The sequence below is a fragment of the Euphorbia lathyris genome, chromosome 4 (assembly GCF_963576675.1).
Source record: "Euphorbia lathyris chromosome 4, ddEupLath1.1, whole genome shotgun sequence".
In the NCBI taxonomy this organism is placed as follows: Eukaryota; Viridiplantae; Streptophyta; class Magnoliopsida; order Malpighiales; family Euphorbiaceae; genus Euphorbia; species Euphorbia lathyris.
The window spans coordinates 45506089-45527344 of record NC_088913.1 but is presented as its reverse complement, the minus strand read 5'-3'; the positions used below and the strand labels follow the sequence as shown (position 1 = coordinate 45527344).

The 21256-nt window shown below is 36.9% G+C and overlaps 1 protein-coding gene, 1 non-coding gene and 1 pseudogene across 2 annotated transcripts; 2 read left to right on the top strand and 1 right to left on the bottom strand.

Annotated features, from left to right (window-relative positions):
- Nucleotides 1–21256, top strand: part of LOC136227161 (uncharacterized) — a 137001-nt pseudogene that overhangs the window by 83009 nt on the left and 32736 nt on the right.
- LOC136227596 (DNA damage-repair/toleration protein DRT100-like) lies at nt 10540–11936 on the top strand. Its single transcript, XM_066016294.1, has one exon. The coding sequence runs from the start codon at nt 10644–10646 to the stop codon at nt 11736–11738; it is 1095 nt and encodes a 364-aa protein (XP_065872366.1). The 5' UTR covers nt 10540–10643; the 3' UTR covers nt 11739–11936.
- Nucleotides 15559–15665, bottom strand: LOC136228090 (small nucleolar RNA R71). Its single transcript, XR_010688425.1, has one exon. It is a non-coding gene; the product is annotated as a small nucleolar RNA R71 (small nucleolar RNA).

Below are 21256 nucleotides of genomic sequence, written 5' to 3'. Positions count from 1 at the left end.
TGTGCCCTTTACAACTGGGAAACATTATTTAAACTAGAGCACAGCATGAGAACCCGTGGATCAGGAAAACACGTAAAAGTTGAGGGCTCATCCAAGAAAGAAAAAGCAAAAGGGAAGATGACGGAGCCCAGCACTGTAGCTTTTGTTCCAGACGAAAAACTGGTGAAGAAACTTTCCCAGTTCAAAGACGCAACTGTACAGGCTTACTACGAAGAGCTAGATAAGCTTGAGTTCGGACCCATCCGAATAGTTTGTTGGGAAACCCTAAAGCGGCTAAAGCTTGATGCTCGCTCGTGTGCGCGCACTCATGGAGGCAGGCCACTTTGGATGCTTCTTTGAGATGAAGGAACCTGCCTATCGGGAACTAACGCTCGAGTTCTTGGCCACTTTTAAGCACAACGTGGAGATAACCGATCCTGAGGAAGAGGGAAAGTTCAGCTTCCGACTCATGGGTCACACCCAGAGGCCTTCGCTCAACTTGTTCAACCAGATGTTAGGTGCTGCCGATGATGATGACCTTGAATCTGAAAGCTACAAAGAAGCATTCACCAAGACGCCAGATGTCTTTGACCCTACGGCTTTCTGGGAATCGATTTCGGGATAGAAATACTATGACGGTAGCGTGTCCAAGGCTTCTAATGTTGATGACTATACAATCCGCTACTTGCACAAGCTAATTTCCGGCATAATATTTTCCCGGGAAAATCAAGCCACCATGCCACATGCAAATCTCACCGCTTTGTGGAGTATGGCAGTTGGGCCAAGAATGAATCTAGGCTACTGGTTCGGAGAATACATCAGCGCTTTCTGTAAGAAGAACTCTTCACTCATCTGCTGTGGGAGCATCGTCACCAGGATTGCTGAATCCATCGGAGTTTTTAAGAGACCACTCTCGTCTCACGATTGTGAACCACCCGGACCAGATTGACCTCCGGAGCCTACAGAAGATGTTGTTCGGAAAGATGGTAAATGGGAAGTGGGTGTGGATGTCGGACTTTGTTACATCAAGGCAAACAGAAAGCCGAAAAAGGAAAAGCGAACCAATAGTGTCGGTCTCATCGGATTCTGAATAGGTCGAGAAACCAAAGGACCTGGCCTTCTATCAGAAGTGTGCAAAGCTTTCTAGTGAGGATATAATGGACCGATTCAACGCCATGTTTGCCCAAAATCAAGAAAACCGCGAAATGATATTCGCCTTGGAGCAAAAAAACGAGTCACAACAGGGGTCGATCGACATGCTCAAAACCATTTGTATTGAGGAGCATGGCAAGGAAAGTCCTTCTGGTTTTTCTGAAAAGAGTCCGGTAAGAAAAATGCCTGAAACACCTGCTAGTGCTAATGTTAATGCTAATGCTCGTACGTCCTCGAAAGGGGAGGGCATTCCTGCCACTGTGGATAGAGAGGTTAACTCCTCTCTCTCCCAACCCGCCTGATCTATCCAGATAGTCGTTGTCCTAGCATTTGGTAACCTCTAACACCCTTACTCTATCAAGTTATGCTCTGCCTGTATTATTATGCTTTCACTTATCTACAATCTGCTGTCATGTTAATAACATTGAGGACAATGTTTTGTTTTCATTTGGGGGTGGGGATTGTGTATCACAATTTATGCGGGCATGACATGATAAATGCTTTAAATTCTGTTTGTTTAAATTAGTGATTTGATGTAGAGCAAATATCCCTTGCGAATCTCTGTTGCATATGTCCTTGGTAATTATTGTGATGTTTGTTTTCATTTTCTCTCCCACCTGTTTATTCACCATCTAGTCGATTGTTTTGTGTTCAGTGGGAATCAAAGAACAGCCTGTGCGTGTTTTGATGTAGTGTTTTAGTGTTACTTGCTTGTTTGAAATTTTGTGTCCCCAAATCAGGAAGTTCCAAAAAATTTCAAATTTTTAATTCCTCTTTCAAAATTAGTAACCCTTGCCTTACTGCATTTCCCCAAATATAGTGAGAACTTGAGCCTAAGAATGCGTCTATGGTATGCATTGATTCTTTTCTGAGAGGGCCAGCGCTCACTATCTTTAGGGAGAATTTGCCTTGGTGCCCTGTTGAAATGGTGATTAGTTCTGACTTTCATAGGAGGAAAAAGGCATTTAGTTTCCCTCTCCGCTACACAAAAAGCCACCTATGGTTTGCACTCCAATGATTAGGATAACCAAGTCGAGCCATGACCTGCTCTTTCTGGAAAAAAACACGAATGATAGCCCTCTCCCTTCACTTATAACCCTAAAAAAACCTGAGTTCTGTCTTGTGCTTCGAAAAACCAACTGTTTAAAATAAAATCACGTGCTTAAGTTATGCAAATGTAAGCGGTTGAGTAAATATTGCATAGGAAAAGACTGAAAGGACTTGGGAATATAATGTGGGGAGGAAGGAACCTTTAATGACTGTTCAAAAATAATAAAAAGAGTACTGTGTTATGAGGAAACAGGTTGTGTAGATGAGCTAAAAGGGTGAATAACAGTAATCATTGAAGGCTGTGTAGGTTAAGTAAGTTGCAAAAAGACAGAGTTCATACACGGAAATAGCCTTTCACTGTCAAACCAGAACCTAAGCCTAACATTACAACCTTTATAAAGTCCTTTGGACTATGTCTGGAGGAACTTTGACCCTTAGATTCGGGACCAATAGGCAAACTCGCACCCTAAGGGTGTGGCGACTGAGCTGAGGAGTGAAATCGCATTCTTTTTCCTGTGGTAAGTAAATGCCATGCGAGAGTGAGTGAATTATTCCATTCCTTAGTGAGGCATGTCTAGCGAGTAGGTAACTCCTTGTAAAAGAGGAAGTCTAAATTTTAAGATTTAAGGAAGTTCTCGAGCAAAAAGGACACAATGTTTAAAACAAGCTTTAACTCTTCGGTGAAATCTTAGCATGCATCTGTTAATTTCCTCATTGCACAAAATAATATTTGTTCCCCTTTCTCATTCTCTGAAACAAATTTCTTTCCTAACTCTTTTTCTGATTCCTTCTTACAATTTGTTGCTTGAGGACAAGCAAAGGTTCAATTTGGGGGTATTTGTTAGGCATGAAATTGACTAAGTTTAACATGATATTTATAAGGGAATTTGGGTGTTATTTATGCTATATTGCAAAGAATAAGGACTGATTAATGTCTTTATGCAGATTAGTAAAGATAAATGCTAAACACGCTGGAAACAGCTTGTTTCGCTATTGCCAAAAAGGAGTGGAGCCTTTCTTAAGTCCAGCGGTCAAACGCCGGATTATTCAATGATGGACAGCGACAGATCAGAGGTGGCAGAGGCAGAGACAGAGCAGCAGGTGGAGAAGTGTTAAGGTGGCATTACTCAAAGAAGCATGATGACATGAAGTATCGACCCTTGAGTGTTCAAGGGTCAAAAAGGATCTTTAATCATTTCAGTTTATTTTGTTTTAGTATTAGTTGACTTAATTTCAGGAAGGGTACTCGGGTTGTACCAATTTTGTCCATGTCTTTTCCTTTAAGTAGGCGTAGCAAAGGAAAGATGGGCAGTTCGGAATATTTTGTAGTTTTAGAGATAGAATAGTTATTTTAGAAAGAAAAGAGAAAGAGAGCTCGGATGGAGTCTCTGAAGGTTTCAAGAACGACCGATTACTCACTGCTCAATATGAGTGAGTAGTCCATTTTGAATGGGCACGGCCAGGCCGAGCCCATTCAAAATGGAAGTTTTATGTCATTTTCAATGAATGTTTAGTATTTTGCCAATGTTGTGATTGATGAGGATTTAACTTTCATGCTTCGGCATTTATGCATGTGATAGATGGATGTTAGGACACTGCTTGCATCTTCACTGATATCTCTATTAATCTCCCAACCTCGAAGCTGGCCAGTTAGATGGTTGTGTCAAGGGTTTTCTTAATCAGAAATGCAGTTTCGATCTTAATGCAAGAAAGAACGTATCTTTAGGACGCTAAAGGTTCTAGTAAATCTTAGGAACTTAAGAACACACGAAAGTTGACTTAAGCTCGCATTAAAACTGATACTTTGGCTTCATTGGCATTATCTCGTATTCATTGGAATGTTGTAAGGCTTAGCACAACCTGTTCGGCAGTGTAGAGCCTCTTCTATCTTCTAAATCATTACCAAGTTATCATATCTCTTACGGCATTAGACCTCTTTTATCTTAAGTAACCAACATCAAGCAATCAAATAAAAAAGGAGAAACATGTTTGACCCACACGCTGTTTAGCAACAATTTCCAATATAGATTTGAATCTCAATCCCTATGGAGACGATACTTAACTTATCACTTTATTACTTGTATCTAGTGCACTTGCTAGAGTCTCATCTGAGGACAACAACTTATTATAAAGTACATTCTCACTTCATACTTTATAACTACTTCAAATAAACATGGGATTACTTTTACTTACAAAATATTAATACCTTTTATATATAGTTTTAATCATACTATATCTTATTAAAACAAACGGTTTAAATAAACAATTTATTCATTAATATTTATATCCTAAAACAATTGTCTATAGGACATAAACCCCAATAATCACATGTCACCATCCTAATGGCATGGGACAACGCACCAGTCAGAAGCAATAAATGAAGGTTGCATGCGCGGAAGGCAAAAAGCCCTAAAGGACTTAATTGATACTTTTAGGGGGGCTTCTGATAACATCCAAAAATTATCCTTGGGGCAAAACCATAAATATCTATAAAACGAAGGATCAATTGGGGAAGAAATGCTCTGCCACCAGGTGAGATCCGCTAGGTCAAGGCAAAGGCGTATGCCGAGAGCCGTACGCCATGAAGTCCTTGCCACATGGATATGCCTCGTAAATACCATTAGCCATAAAGGACCCAAGTCCGCCAAGCAGATATGGACACGCCATCCTAGGTAGACCCGTCTGCGCTTTCACTAAGTCGTTATTAAGGAAACTGCTGCCATTAATAGCATTAAATGGTTCCTTAAAAGCATTAACAGTCAGACATAAAAAATGTAGCATTAAACTACATTAAAGGGAATTGAATGAGGAACTACTTTGATGGTTATGAGAATCAGTATAAATACCCCCACTACGAGGCATTCTTGGTACATTATTCTAATCCCTACTTCGTGCTTACTGTTTATTCTCTTTAGAATATTACTGACTTTGGCATCGGAGTGTCCCCAGCCGATCACAACGGCGCCTCATAGGGAAGCATTCCGGCGAAGGAAAATCTGCAAGATATCAGTGAACCTTTACCAACACGTCTTCGATTATGCTTTTAGACTGAGTAATTGACATGTCTGCTAATTGTAGTGTCTGCAATTTAGGTACAAAGGTCTAACCTGATTTTCTACAGCTACTTCAGGAGCTGAGTTTTCAGACATATGACCGGGGTTGCTTACGACTTCCAATTCCTTACTTACCTGAGGTGCCGATTGAGATTGCGATTATGGTGGTATGGGTGTGTCAACTTCCTTACCACTTCTCAAGGCGACAAATTGAGTTGTTTCCTTTTGTGAGGCAGATGCCTCTTCATCGCTCTAGGGACCATCCTGGTTCTCTTTCTCCCTTTGCTTGATCAAGGCGATCAATTGGCTTAGATCCTTACAAACCGCCTCATTAGTTGCAAGTCGGGTGGATATGTTCTTCAAGAGGGCCATCACTTCGTTTTAATACCCCGCTTGCTTGTAATCAATACCCATGTTAGACTGGGAACTAGAGAGATTATCTATGGGTGTCTTATATGGTCCAGCCGGATATTGAGCATTTTCCCAATCATTGTAAAAGTTGTAAGCATTGGGGTTAGAATTATACCTTTGGTGACTACCCCGGAAACTTACATTCTCACCTATAGGAAAGACATGATTGATCTGGCAAACCTTACCGTGGTGATTTTGGCCACATCGTGCACAAAATAGCATCCCCGTTGGGTTATTGAGGTTGAAAGACGCCATAGGGATGTCCATTTTCTTGTTTAGTTCAGTCATGGAGGGATTAGAAGCCTTATTTTCCATGGTGCTGCTATAAAGAAGAATTATAACTATAAACAAATGTATAATGTGCATAATTTTACACTTATAAGATAGAAAAATTAGAGTATAGGTGTAATACAAGAATAAATTGAACAACTATAAACAAATATGAATAAATTTAATTGGCAAGTATAGAAAAAAAAATATAATCAAGAGATATAAACATGTTGTAAATTTAACAGTTTTAGACAAATGGGATGCCTAAACTAACAATTTTGACCTTTGGTTCGATATTGCTGGAAAATAAATCCCCAGCAACGGCACCAAAAACTTGATGCGCCCCGAGCTTTCGCTCAAAGGCTCACTAAGGGATAAGTGTACCCCGTCGTTATCAAGTAATAAATTTGGACAAGTCTAGGTATCGAATCTACAAGATTTATACCGCAAATACCAAACTACTAGGCTTCTAATGTTATCTAGGCGATAAGGGGGGTTTAGATTGAGTTTTTATCTAAGTTAATCCTACTCCTAAGTGATCTTAAGCAAGGAAATTAAACCTGGAAGTGAATGGAGTGATATGATAACACGATTTTCAACCTAATTTAACAATTAATTGATAATCTAATATGAGTTGTTTAGGCCTAAGGCGATTAAACCTACTTACCCTTCTAGGGTTCCTAGCCCGCTATTCCTTTGTTACAAGCCGAGCTAGCTCTAAGGTTCAGGAATTTGGGTCTTACCACCTATGAGGTTGTCAATTTCATATGTTCTTTGATTAGGGATAATCAAAATTCGACTCGCAATATGAACCTACATGATATTCGGATTATTGAATGATTTAAAGGCATAAACAGAAGGAAATAGCTATCAATGGAGAAATTAATACTGAAAATTTTATTAAAAATGAAGAAATATTGTCACAAGTTTACAATCAACCTAGGATACATAGGAAAAATCTAAAGCAGACAGGAAATAAAAGAGAGTAGAAATCCTGAAAGGGGAACCTGTCGACCAAGCAGTCGTCTTCCTAGGACTGAACAATGAAAAACCTTGATGAATCCTTGGAGCTTGGAGATGAAGTTCTTCAATGGCAGATGGAAGGAAGGAGGGAGGATTCTCAAGGTTGGGATAAGCTAATTTACACAAGCGAAAGATCAAAATTACATATGAGAAAATGGCCTTATTTATAGATACAAAGTGACCCAAAACCTAATTCAACGCGAATAAGAAGTCTGATGTCAAAAGTGGGTGTCGTGGGGCCGTAAATCAGCTTTTTGGTTGATTTTCGCAGGCCTGCTCCCCGAGCTTGGGGGACAGTTCGCCGAGCTGGCCTCTGTAGGCCAACTCGACGGGTTGGTTTATGCCTAGCTCGCCGAAACTTGCTCCCGGGGGTCCCCAAACTGCAATTTTTCGCCATTCTCGTCCCTATTTGACCTACACACACACACACATTTAACTCCAAAAACCATTAGCCCAAAGGATAAATTGATCCACCAGTCTTCGGATTTGAGTAAAAACTCAGTTTGGTGCGACTTTTGGTGAATTTATTAGCCAAAATTAATATGGTGAAGTTCAAGTGTGTGCCATTTTGACGCTATTCTGGCAAAAAACACTTAGAAAAGCCCAAAAACTATAAAAATATGTTAAAGCAATTGCAAAACTAAATAAATGATATAAATGAATAAAGTGCAAGAAATGCTTGCTTATTTCCTGAATTTAAATTAAAACTACCCTAAAACCCGTACCTAAAGACAGGGGTTTTGACCCTTATCACCTTCCAATCTCGAGGAAAACGAGTTTCGATGATCATGTGAAAGAGGGGAGTCATACTAGAGGTCATATTCCCTCCCATTACTCCACCCAATGCTCTTTTGTCGAGGAAACACTGGATCTTAGACTCCAACAGTTCTTCGATGTCCAGAGGAGTTGTTGCCTCAGTGCCCGGGACTCGAGTGTTGAGGGGAGGTGAAGTCGCATTTGCGAGGCCGGAGGGAATCGATGCCGCAGTAACGGGACCATCTGCCCCTCCTTATCGGGGTTCGAAGGTTGCTGGTTCAGTGCTTTCCTCGAGAAATTGCCAAATCTTTGCATTTTCCTCTTGCAGGTTTCTCTGCTACTCGATGATCTTTATTTGTGTTGCGGTCTGTACCGCTTGCACAGTTTGGAAGCTACGTATGACATTAGTCAACTAGGTAGTGTTGTAGGTTTCTTCCTCCATCGGATCAACCTCTTCCATCAGGGGAGCCAGGTTCGTCGGGGCTATCAAGATGGTTGGTGGTGCCGATTCTCACTCGTCGGCTGATGTTCCAGCCTCGCTGACCAACATTTCTTTCTGCGGGGTAGTTTCAAAGAGGTTTTCCATCTACTATGGATCCGAAGGTCGCTTGTAATCCATGATCACTGCACCAAATAATGGAGATGTGGATCGACGACCGATGCTTTCGAGGTGTGTTGCGTCTTTGTGTGGGGAGCGGTCCCTAGGAAAACTTGGACGATAAAGTCAATGGTATGGTAATCGAAATAAGAGAGAGAAATAAAGATATTCAAGAGTTAGAGAGAGTAAGCAGACCTCTTCATAGTGTTGGTGTTTGAGTTAATATAGGTATGCTGTGTGTGAGTGGGCCTTGGGTCAATGCCTGTTCACTTTGTGTGTTGGGCTTGGCCCATAATCCTTAACATGTTTGCTATTAGATAAATAAATACAAATATTATCTTTATCTATATCTTAATATAAATAAATAATAATCCTAATCCTAATTAGATATTTATTTATGTTGGAGATTTAATTTAATTAGAGATATAATCACATTAAACATTCTAATTAATATTATCATATAATAAGTTAATTTAACTATAACTATAATCTAATTACCACTATATACATAATTCGGCCTCCTCATTCTCCACCATCTCAATTACTATTTCGTCCTCTGATTCAAAGTCCTATGTATAACCCAATAAGTTCTTACCATTACTAGTCGTATATATTTATTGGAATTAATTCAACCATATTAATTTCAGATAAATATATAACAAAATGATTTTGAAGAGTGTTACTAGCAGAATCGTAAATATTCCCTTAGAGCAATAAGAAGCCAGGTTGATACAGACGTTTACCTTTCCGTAGTAGGTCCAATATAATTTGATCCTTCATCAGCTATATCCTTAGACGAATTCGTAACTATGGAATATGTCAAGTTACATACAATGAGACGTCTGTTTTACTTGTCCAGGTAAAATTAACTCTGAATAGATAGGTTAAGTGAAATCTCCATTTCTATTCTTAACCCTATCACATTGCAAGGATTTCCAGCTAATTCTGCATAAGAGGACATGAATATATCTCCTATCTATCAGGAGTGACGAATGTTCAATCTAACATTAACTACCTTGCAATTACTTTATGTGATACCCAACGCATGCTCGCACACACACTAGAGCCATCCCTGTTATGGACCGTGTTTAAACAGAGTATAAGTATCACATTCCATAATCCAGAATCACTAATTAATGTTTATTTGAGTCTGAGAATAACCTACTAATACCATTTGAGACGAAACACGTGATATTTAGATAAATCCATCCATCCTGTTATCTCAAGTCGGGTCCCCAATCCTAATAAACTCCTTCACCGGATCCATGCAATTGTCTAGATATCTCCATATCTAAAGCTTGTGAGATCAGCTCTCTATTCACAATAGAAGACACTATTACATGCAAGTCTCAATAAAATTATGTTAATCAAATTAACATATTACTTTACTTGAGTTGTTTTAAGTTTATTGACTTATTATAAAGTATAGTATCACTTCATATTTGTATGAACACTTTATGATTGCTTAAATAAACTTGGGATTTCTTTTATTAACTTAATTAGTTCTGATAAAAGATTAATGTCTTTATATAGTTAAACGTACTCTATCTTATAAAACAAACGATAACGAACGATTCATTTACAAATAGTTTATATCCTACCACAATTGTCTATAGGACATAAAACCCCAACAGTATTTAGGTAACAACAATATAATATGCTTACCCTATATTAAGTTCTAATTCAAATTACATATAGAGAAAAATGCAAAAATATTTTTGTGATTTGCAAAACAGTTTTCATGGTATAAAAGTTTACAAACAATAAGTATGTGATTTAAGAAATTTGCAGCTAAATGATTTGTGAGTTAATTTTTCAGTCAAACAATACTTATGGTTTATTTAATTTACAAAGTTAAACCTTGTATTTTGGATAATTTGAGAAGTCGGTTTTTAAAAAAAAACTCCAAATCGCTCCATTTTAAGATAAAATATTTACAATAATTTTTTTGATGGAATAGTTGAGTTTATAAACCGTAGAAAACACAAATACAAATCTAAAAGTAATTTTTGTAGATTGATCAAATAATAGAATTATATGTGATAAATTTACAAAAACATAAACAGCACATGAATGAAATTAAATAGATTGTACCTACTTGTATTAAAATATGAATGGTACAAATGACAAAAGTTATGGGAAAAAAAACACATGCACATGCAGGCAATTAATAACACTAACAGTAGTCGAAGACATAATGCAAAGCCAGCAGCAAACATCGGTCCAACTTCAATTATTATATCATGTAGTAAAGATACAAAAATACCTCAAAGACAATTTTACCTTCAACATCTCCCTCCCTATATAATTGAATATAGAGAGAGAGAGTCGCCAAAGAAAGAAAGAAAGAGATGGGTGTGTTGCTTTTATCACTGAGTCTTCTTGTAGCCATTTTGTCGGTTGTTACCTCTTGCCCGTCGTCCGACCGGGAAGCCTTGTTAGCCTTTAAATCATCCTTGAAAGAGCCATATTTGGGCTTATTCAGTTCCTGGACAACTTCCGACTGCTGCTCCAACTGGTACGGCATCACCTGTGACCCCACCACCGCTCGAGTCACTGACATCAACCTTCGTGGTGAATCTGAAGACCCCATCTTCGACAAGGCCGGCCGCTCCGGCTACATGACCGGTTCGATCAACCCTTCCATTTGCAAGCTTCATACTCTTTCTACACTAACACTTGCGGATTGGAAGGGCATCTCCGGTGTCATACCGGAATGTCTTGTTTCTTTGACTTCACTGCGAATTCTTGATCTTGTTGGTAACAAAATCTCCGGCGATATCCCATCCGAGATCGGAAACCTTCAGAGACTCACTGTGTTGAACCTCGCTGACAATGAGTTATCAGGAACAATTCCTGCTACTATTACCAAATTGGGGAATCTTAAACATTTGGATTTAAGCAACAATCAGATTTTGGGCAAGATACCAGCCGATTTTGGTAGTTTGAAATCGCTGAGTCGGGCAATGCTGAGCCGAAACCGGCTTACCGGGTCTATACCCGAATCCATAGCCAAAATGAATCGTTTAGCAGACTTGGATTTGGCGATGAATCAGATATCGGGTTGGCTACCTTCCTGGTTGGGCAATATGCGGGTTCTTTCGACCCTCACCTTGGACAGCAACGTGATTTCCGGTCAGTTACCGCCTTCTTTACTGAAGAGTACCGGTTTGGGTATCTTGAATCTGAGCCGAAACGCCATTGAAGGCAACATACCGGATGTTTTCGGGACTAACTCTTACTTGATGGCTCTTGATCTTTCGTACAATAATTTTAGAGGCCCGATACCCGGTTCCTTATCGTCGGCAAAGTATATCGGACATCTGGATTTGAGCCATAACCATCTGTGTGGGGTCATTCCGGCGGGTTCACCATTCGATCGTTTCGAAGGATCTTCCTTTAGTAACAATGATTGTCTTTGTGGAAACCCGTTAAGGACTTGTTAAATGAGTATCAAGGTCGATTTCGCCGGAGATACCGGTTGTTGCTTTTCAAGTGTTAATTTCATTTATGGGATCTGTAGATTTTAAATGTAATTTAATGATTAAATAAAGATTATTCTGAGTTCACAAGACAAAGATAAGAAACAGCATAAGTTTTTCAGCAGTGCCAGTGATTCCGATAAGATAAAGTAGCACATGGATTTTTCATTTTAGAATTCTATCAAATCAGTTTTACCTACACAGAGTTATGCTTCTTTTCCTTCCTTTAGAAACTTTTTTTTGACAGATAGTAATTCTAGAAAGTTTTTTTTTTTTTTTTTTCAGTATCATTTAGAATTTCAATGAAATTTTGTAGCTTTTTTCTCCTAATAAACATTATATAATTTAGGGGTTATTTAGAAAGGGCAAAATTCTGGAAGTGGTTCAGGACAGAATCCGGGTTCTCAGGGTTCAGTTGTTGCTGTGTCTCAAATCTAAGTCCAAAACATGGATTTTAGATTCAGGAGCAACTGATTATATTGTTACTTCTTTAAAGTTTTTAAAGAATGTGATATCAGTTTCTAATGTTGTTGTTAGACTGCTTAACAATCAAAGTGTTAAAGTTAAGTTTGTTGGAGATGTGTGTTTTAGTAATAGATTGGTTTTACATAAAGCTTTTTATATACCAACTTTTCAATTTAATATCATTTCAGTTAGCAAGTTACTTCAAGAAGGACTAACTTGTGTGTTTAATCAATCTCATTATCAGATTCAGGACAAACTTCAGCAGATGATTGGTTCAGCTGAGAACTCAAATGGACTTTATGTTCTTGATGAATCTGTTACTTCTTGTTTGGATTTACATGTTGTTAATGCAGTAGTGAATAAGTTTGGTAATAATAAACAATTGTGGCATTACAGGATGGGTCACTATTCGGTGTCAAAAACTTGATTCTCGAACAGGCCCAAGCCGGTCGAGCTGGGCTTGCCCAGCTCACCGAGTAAGGGGGCAGAACGCTGCCCCCCTTACTCGAACTTTCCGATTTTTTTAAATTGAATTAAATTCGAAAAGAAGGAAAAAGGTTCGATTGAAAAAAATAACATAGCAAAACAAATAAAAATAAAACAAAATAGCAAAAATAAAAATAAAAGCAATTAAATAGTTTGTTGTTTCATCACAAAGCCGGAGTAACCCGACTATCCTTCCATGTCGCCTACTCCTTTCTTTGAATCTTTGGGTTCTTCTTCGTTGTGCTTGTGAGAGAACCATGCGACCTTTCCTGCCTCTCTCTATTTATTTGAGCCACCTGATTGCTCAAATCCTTGCAAAAGGTTTCATTGTTGGCAAGCCTGGCTGAAATTTCTTTCAAGAGGGTCACCACTTCATCTTGAGAGTTGGAAGGTGGTATCAGAGCTGGTGGTTTCTGTTGATATGGGGGCATGCCAAGCCCCTGCTCTTTGTGCTCATGAACGAACATGTTAGGAGGCCTTAGCACATTCTGATTTGACCTCCCGTATGACAGGTTCGGGGCTTGAGGTCTCCTCCAGTTGTTGTAGGAGTTATAGTTATTGGGGTTTTGATTGTATCTTTGTTGTCCCCCAACATAGTTGACGTTCTCCATCCCGTCTCCGACAAAGGGGTTGTTGTTAAGCCCAAAATATACCTAAAAAATCATCAATATTTACATCATTTTTGCTATGAATTGGTGCTGTTATTATCTATTTAGAGTACTTTTACGTTCGAATATGTTTCTTTCATGCAAGGCACCTAAATATTTGGTAAAATCCAAATAGGAACGGAAAGAGGTCAAAAACGAAGGAAAAACCCTAAGTTACGAGCAAAAGACGAAGAAAATCAACGCACCGAAACGAAGATGAAGGAACAGAGTTGAGGCCGAGAAAAAACTCCTATGTCGCGACCGAGATTCCCTAATCTCGGCCGCGACACGCGTCTCCCAGACACTCTCCCTTGCGTTCCAAAGACAGAAATTTTTACTCCTCAATCTCGGTAGAGATTCTCCCATCTCGGTAACATCAGAAATTTTGGCAGCACATCCTTCACATGTTGAAATTCAAAGAAACGCGTCCGTTCGGGTGGATAAAAACGTCTCTTCGCATCGGACACGACCCCTAAACACGACTCTTCAACGTCTATAAATAAAGAGTTGATTTCAGAGTTTTAGAGAGTTAGATTTTTAAGATTAGTACAGAATTTATGCAGAAATTCTGAGTCATAAATGATTTAGAGTTAGAGTTCGATTTTGTAAGAACAATTTGATGTACACACATTGTTCTTAAATTAATTACAAACACAGTAGTAATTAGATTTAGATTAAGATCTGTTCAAGACTAGTTTACATTTTGGTAGTAGAAGAACCATCTCTATTCCGAAGATTCAGCGAGAAAATTAAGTAGCGGATTCGACCCCGGAGCCTGACAAACTCTAACGAGGTTTGAGGAAAGGATTGACGACTTGGAACTCCAATGTCATTTTGAATGCTTCCATGCTTTTTGTTCTCTGTAAACTTGTATCAATTCACACTTCATCTAATAAAGTTCATGCAATTCAATATATTTTTATGTAGTACTTTGGTAAATGATCCGAAGTAAGTTCTGGTGTTTTCATTAAAACGTAGTTAAATTCAAAATCTTTATAAGGAAACTTTGTTGAACACTTGGGTAAGTTCATTCTTACGGACGATGTAATCGTTAGGCCGGCTTATCGAAAATAAGTATAAATTTGGTCAAGGTAGAAATCCGCTCAGAACCAGGGGGATTCTCTACGGTTCAAAGCCTTTTAATTGAAGGAGTTTACGTTTATTACACATTTATAATTTATACAAAGTTTAAAGTTGTTTTCTTTGCTTAATGCAAATGAGTACAATTATTCTCTTGGTCTAAACGCTAAATGTTTTTGTTTTGTAATTCAAACTCAAAACATAATTGATTTCTAACATTCTACATATATTCCAATCCGATTCTTATTAATTCAATCTCAAAACCAAATTCAATTAACGATTATCTATTAAATAAACCTTAAATCGTATTTAAACGAAATCAAAATAAGTTTTTGTGAAAAAACGTTTCCTGTGGGATCGATATCTTTTTATTACTACAAGCGAAACCGTGCACTTGCAGAAATCGCTCAACAAGTTTTTGCCGCCGTTGCCGGGGAACGCCAAATTTTTTTACAAAAATTTAGATTTTTCGTGTTTTATTTCGAATCTAGGTTTATACACACTTATTTTAACTTTTATATTTTATTTATTTTATTTTACTAACATATTTATTTTTCAAATTCTGTTTTGAAGGTCGTTTTGGTTCGTGCAAAAATTTCAAGTTCATGCGCAGTTCTCGAAGTTCGGGCATTCCACCAAACCTATTAGATCCAGGAATTGAAAAGACACTTAAAAAGAAAAAGAAAAACAAAAAACAAAAAGAAAACCAAAATTCCGAGCTAGAAAATATGGCAGATCCACCAACACTTATGGATTACGCTAGGCCAGGAGTGGCCGGTGTAACCAATAGTATCGTTAGACCCAGAATAACCGCCAACCAATTTGAAATTAAGCCAGCTTTGCTTAATATGTTACAAAACAATGTAACATTTTATGGGCTACCTAACGAAAATCCTAACACTCATTTGACAAATTTCTTAGAAATTTGTGACACTTTCAAAATACCAGATGTGACTGCCGAAGCAATTAAACTTCGACTTTTTCCTTTCACTCTGAAGGATAGAGCCAAAGATTGGTTAACTTCTATGTCAGGCGCAACATTTGCAACTTGGGAACAATTAGCCCAAGCGTTTTTATCAAAATATTTTCCTTTAGCAAAAACTGCAAGAGTCATAAAAGAGTTAACATCTTTTTCTCAAAATGATAATGAAACTCTTTATGAGGCTTGGGAACGTTTTAAAGAACTTCAACGTTTATGCCCACACCACCAATTGCCCAATGCACTTTTAATGCAAACTTTTTATAATGGGATAAATCCTACAACTAGGGGTTCATTAGATGCTATGTCGGGAGGGCTATTTATGAAGAAGACATCCGCCCAAGCGAGAGAACTTTTGGAGGAAATGGCAATCAACAGTACTATGTGGCCCGCAGAACGTGGACACACACCAGTGGCGAAACCATCATCCTCGACCACATCATCCGTTAAAGGTATAGTGAATCTCGATCCTATCTCGATGTTACAAGCCCAATTTTCTGCCTTATCGCACAAAATTGATAGGTTTATGGCACCATGCGATACCAATGGTAATCCAATCCCAACGGATGTGGATTACGAAGGTATGAGCGAGATTGAACAGGTAAATTTTGTCCAAAGGAAAAATCAAACTAATAATCCTTATTCTAGTACTTATAATTCTGGATGGAGGAATCATCCTAACTTTAACTGGAAAGATAATAATAATAATAATAATAATAATAATAATAATAATAATGCTAATCAAAATCGTACCAATAATTATCAAAATCAATCTAGAGATACGATTAGCACCTTATCTTCTAAAATTGACAAATTTATAGACGCTATCGGTGGAAAAGTAAGTAGCCACAATGATGGTTTTAAACGTATCGAGAATAAATTCGATCAACTTATTAAAAACCACTCGTCTAGCATCCATAATTTGGAGGTTCAAATAGGACAAATTGCTAAATCAATTCCATCCCAAAAAGAGAGAAGTCTTCCCAGCCATACGGAAGAAAATCCGAAAGAGCATGTAAAGGCTATCACTCTTCGATCAGGGAAAAATTACTTAGGTCCGGAAATGCCCAGAGATTCTACTTTATAGGGAACTGATTTACCAACAAAATCCAAAGAAGATACATTAGATGCAAAAAGTTCACCTATTGATTCAAGTACAAAAACTTTTGTACCCAAACCACATTTTCCACACAAAATCCGAAACAAGGACTCTGATAAACAACTTTTAACATTTTTTGGACAAACTTAAAAATTTGCATATTAATTTGACGTTTATGGATGCGATAACGCAAATTCCTAACTATGGTAAGTTCTTAAAAGATTTGATTTCAAAGAAAATCAGTTGGGAAGGAATTTCATCCATATCATTAACAGAGGACTGTAGTTCAATAGTGTCGAGTAATTTGCCCACTAAACTCAAAGATCCTGGATGTTTCACCATCCCGTGTAAGTTGGGAGATATTGAATTCCCAAGTTGTCTTTGTGACTTAGGCGCAAGCATTAACTTAATGTCGTTGTCTATTTTTAACAAATTAGGTTTAGAAGAAGATATCAAGCGTACCAATATGGTTTTGCAATTAGCAGATCAAACCACTAAGAAACCATATGGTATAATTGAGGAAGTTTTAGTTAAAGTTGATAAGTTTATTTTTCCTACCGATTTCGTTATATTAGACTTTGCATATGACGTTAATTGTCCACTAATCTTTGGTAGACCGTTTATGAACACGGGATGTGCATTAGTCGATGTATCGAAAGGGAAAGTAGTTTTAAGGATAGGTGAAGATAAGATCGAGTTTAACATGAACAAAGCGATGAAATATCCTATGGAGAAATTCGCTTGTATGAAACTCGACTTGGTTGAAGAATGTGTTAGTGACATTGTTCAAAAAGAAGAAATAATAGAACCTATAGTGGGAGAAGAATTAGAAGATAAGGACCCAGAGCCTTTGATTCGAGAAGATGGACCAGTTCCGCTTTCAATTGTAGTACCCCCTAAGATAGAACTTAAAGAGTTACCAAACCATTTAAGGTACGCTTTCCTAGGCGAAAGTGTTGGGGTTTAGTGTCCTATAGACAATTGTTCCAGGATATAAACCTAATGTAAATGAATTGTTCTTTATATCATTTGTTTTAATAAGATATGGTTTCATAACTGTATAAAGGCAACCTCTTTTAAAGAACTAAATAAGTCTAATAAAAGGAAATCCCTAAGTTTATTTAAAGTGATTATAAAGTGTTCATACAAGCATGAAGTGAGACGAAACATTATAATAAACTAATAAACTTAAATTCACCCCAAGTCAAGTGATATGTTTTGAATAGGGATTGACATAACACTGTTGAGACTTGCATGTAACAATGTTTTCTGTCGAGATAGAGAGCTGATCTCACAAGCTTCAGATATGCAGATATCTGGACAGTTACATAGATCCAATGAAAGGGGTTCATTAGGATTGGGGACTCGACTTGAGATAACAGGATGAGTAGATTTATCCTTGTCACTTGTTCATCTCATTGGTATTAATAGGTATAAGTAATCCTAAGACTCAAAGGAATGTTAATTAGTGATTATGGATTATGGAATGTGATGCTTTGATCATGTTGTAACACGATCCATAACAGGGATGACTCTGGGGTGTGTACGGTAGATGTTGGGCATCACAGGAAGTAATTGCAGGATAGTTATACATTGGATTGAGCATTTGTCACTCTTGATAAAATGGGAGATACGTCCAAGGATCGCTTGTGGAAGACTTAACTCTAAATCCTTGCAAGATGATAACTTAAGACTTGAAATGCAGATTTCACTTAACCTATCTAATTGGAGTTAACTCGGCATGTACAAGTAAAACGAACATCTCGCTATATATGACTTGACATTATCCATAGTCATAAGATTCAGTTCATGTTGGAATTTAGTGTCCTAAATACAATTGTTTTAGATATTAATATTAATGAATAAATTGTTTATTTGGTCATTTGTTTAATCATATATATAGCATTAATATGTAACTATATATAAAGGCACAAATCTTTCGTAAAGGAAGTAATCCTAAGTTTATTCAAGTAGTTATAAAGTGTTCATACAAGCATGAAGTGAGACTATACTTTATAATAGACTGATAGACTTAAAGTGAACCCAAGTCAAGTAATATGTTATAGGGATTGGCATATTGCTGTTGAGACTTGCATGTAACAGTGTTTTCTGTCGAGACAGAAAGCTGATCTCACAAGCTTTAGATATTCTGATATCTAGACAGTTACATGGATCTGATGAAGGAGTTCATTAGGATTGGGACCCGACTTGAGATAACAGAATGGAGTGATTTATCTAATGTATCAACTGTTCGTCTCATCGGTATTAGTAGGTATAACTAATCATCAGACTTAAACATTCATTAATTAGTAATTCTGGATTGCAGAGTCTGATACTTTGATTCTGTGCGAGCACGATCCAATAGGTGAGAGCCTAGGGTGTGTGAGAGCAGGGTTGGGTATCACGCGAAGTAATTACAGAATGGTTAATGTCAGATTGAGCATTCGTCAATCCCGATAAATGGGAGATATATCTAAAGGGCCGCTTGTGGTGAATTGACTGAAATCCTTGCAAGGTGATACAGTTAAGAGTAGAAATAAACATTTCACTTAACTTATCTTTCAGAGTGAATTCAACCTGTACAAGTAAAATCGGACTCTTCGTTATATGTAACCTTGACACATTCCATGGTTATAAGGAATTGACCGACAGGATATCGTTGATGAAGGATCGTATTATACTGTACCTAATACAGAAAGGTTAATGTCAGTTATCAACCTGACTTCTTAATTGCTCTGGGGGAATATCATAGGTTCTGCTAGTAACAGCTCTCGACGGTATTCCGTTATATATATGTTGGAATTAATCGTGATGAATAATTTCAAATGATATATACGGCTAGTGGCAATGAAGAACCTAATGGGTCGCATATGGGACTTGGAATCGGAGGACGAAAATGTAATTAGTGGGACATACACATATGGGCCGAAATTTGCATTAATTCAAGGATAAATTAATTTGATTAATAATTATAATTTGATTATGGTTATCAATTAAATTAAAAGATTATCTGATAATATTAATTAGAAGTTTTATGTAACTGAAACTCCATTTAATTATCCCTAACATTAATTAATTATTAATTTGATTAATAATAATTATCTAGATATAATTAGTTATTATTTAGATAATAGTAAAGTGTTTATTTAATTATCTAATTAGGAATCCTATTCCGAATAAGATTCCAATTATTTAATTATCTAACACAACTGGGATTAGAGTTAAGAAAAGTCTATAAATAGACTTCCCTAACCCCTAAATTTCGACCAACACATAAAATAGGAGAGGAGGAATCGTTCCGTCTTTCGTCTCGGCTAATTTACTTTATTTCTTACTCCCTCTTTGATCTCGTATCGATTTCTGTCAGAGGCAATCATTGCGATTGCTATTCATTGAAGGTTGATCACTGATTATCTTTTGGTTTTGTGTTGAATCAAACGTTCGTGGTTCACAAGTTGATAATAGCAAGTTGTGGGCACTTCGTTTGCAACGGTAGATAGTTCATCAATAAAGGTATTACTATCTATCCCTCTTTATATGAAATAACAATTAACAGATCTTGGAAAAGGGAAATAGATAAAATAGATAAAATTTTATTATTCCGCTATGCCTAGGCTTGTCTATTTTCCTACATTGGTATCAGAGCCTATGTTAATCTGTTATTTCATATATGTAAATAAAAGAGTTTTTCAATCAGATTGAATAGATTTATTGTTAATTAATCGATTAGTTCAATTAACCTAACGATAAATAAGTTTTGATTACTTGTTAATTAAAACTGATTATGCATAGTTCCTGATTATTTCGTTTGATAATCGTTTTAAACAAAATCTACAAGTTTTATAGTTAGATAATTAAAACGTTTTGTTTTATTAAATCTAAAAGATAAAACTATTTTAATATTCTGAAAATTGTTTTGAAACTGTTTTAGAACGATTATATATATTTATATTTAAATATATATATATATATATATTGATAGCAGTTCGGGGTCGCTGCCGCGAGGCGGCAACCCCGAACCGCTATTTGCGGCTGGTTGCTGCCTTGCGGCAGCAACCAGTAGCGGCGGACGCCTCTGCCTTTACGGCAGCAGCGTCTGTCCACTAGCTGCTGCCCTACGGCAGCAGCTATGCCAAAGGGTCGGGCCGATTAAATCGGCCCTGCCCGACTGTTGATACCGGATTTTAAAATTGTTTTAAAATAACCCGTTTTAATATATATATGTATATATATATATATATATATATATTTAAAACGAGCCGGGTTTTAAAATTGTTTTAAAATAACCCGTTTTAAATATATATATATATATATATACATACATATATATATATGTTTCATAATATAATAATTTGTTTTGATTATCAAAATCAATTTATTTAAAAGTTTGTTTTACCTAAATATTTGATATAAGTAATTCAAAGTATTAAATGAATTATTCGAATTAATTAGGATATGCATAATTGAAATTGGATGAAAATTAATTTAAGTTGTTAATTTGATTAACATAAATATTACATAAATAGTTTGTGTAATCAACCAATTAAATTTAATTTAATTGAGTCTATGCATGTTTGGCATTATGGACATGTTAGACCCTCTTTAATAGTTATTTAGTCTTTTGGTATTTAAATAGGACCTGTGTGTCCTGCCTTCTCTTACTCTCTATTGTATTTCTCTTCTCATCCAAATCCCTTCAAGTAAATTGAAGTTTTTTTTGAAATTG

Excerpts from the sequence above, each read along its gene's own strand:
- LOC136227596 (XM_066016294.1), top strand. The coding sequence starts at position 10,644 with ATGGGTGTGTTGCTTTTATCACTGAGTCTTCTTGTAGCCATTTTGTCG.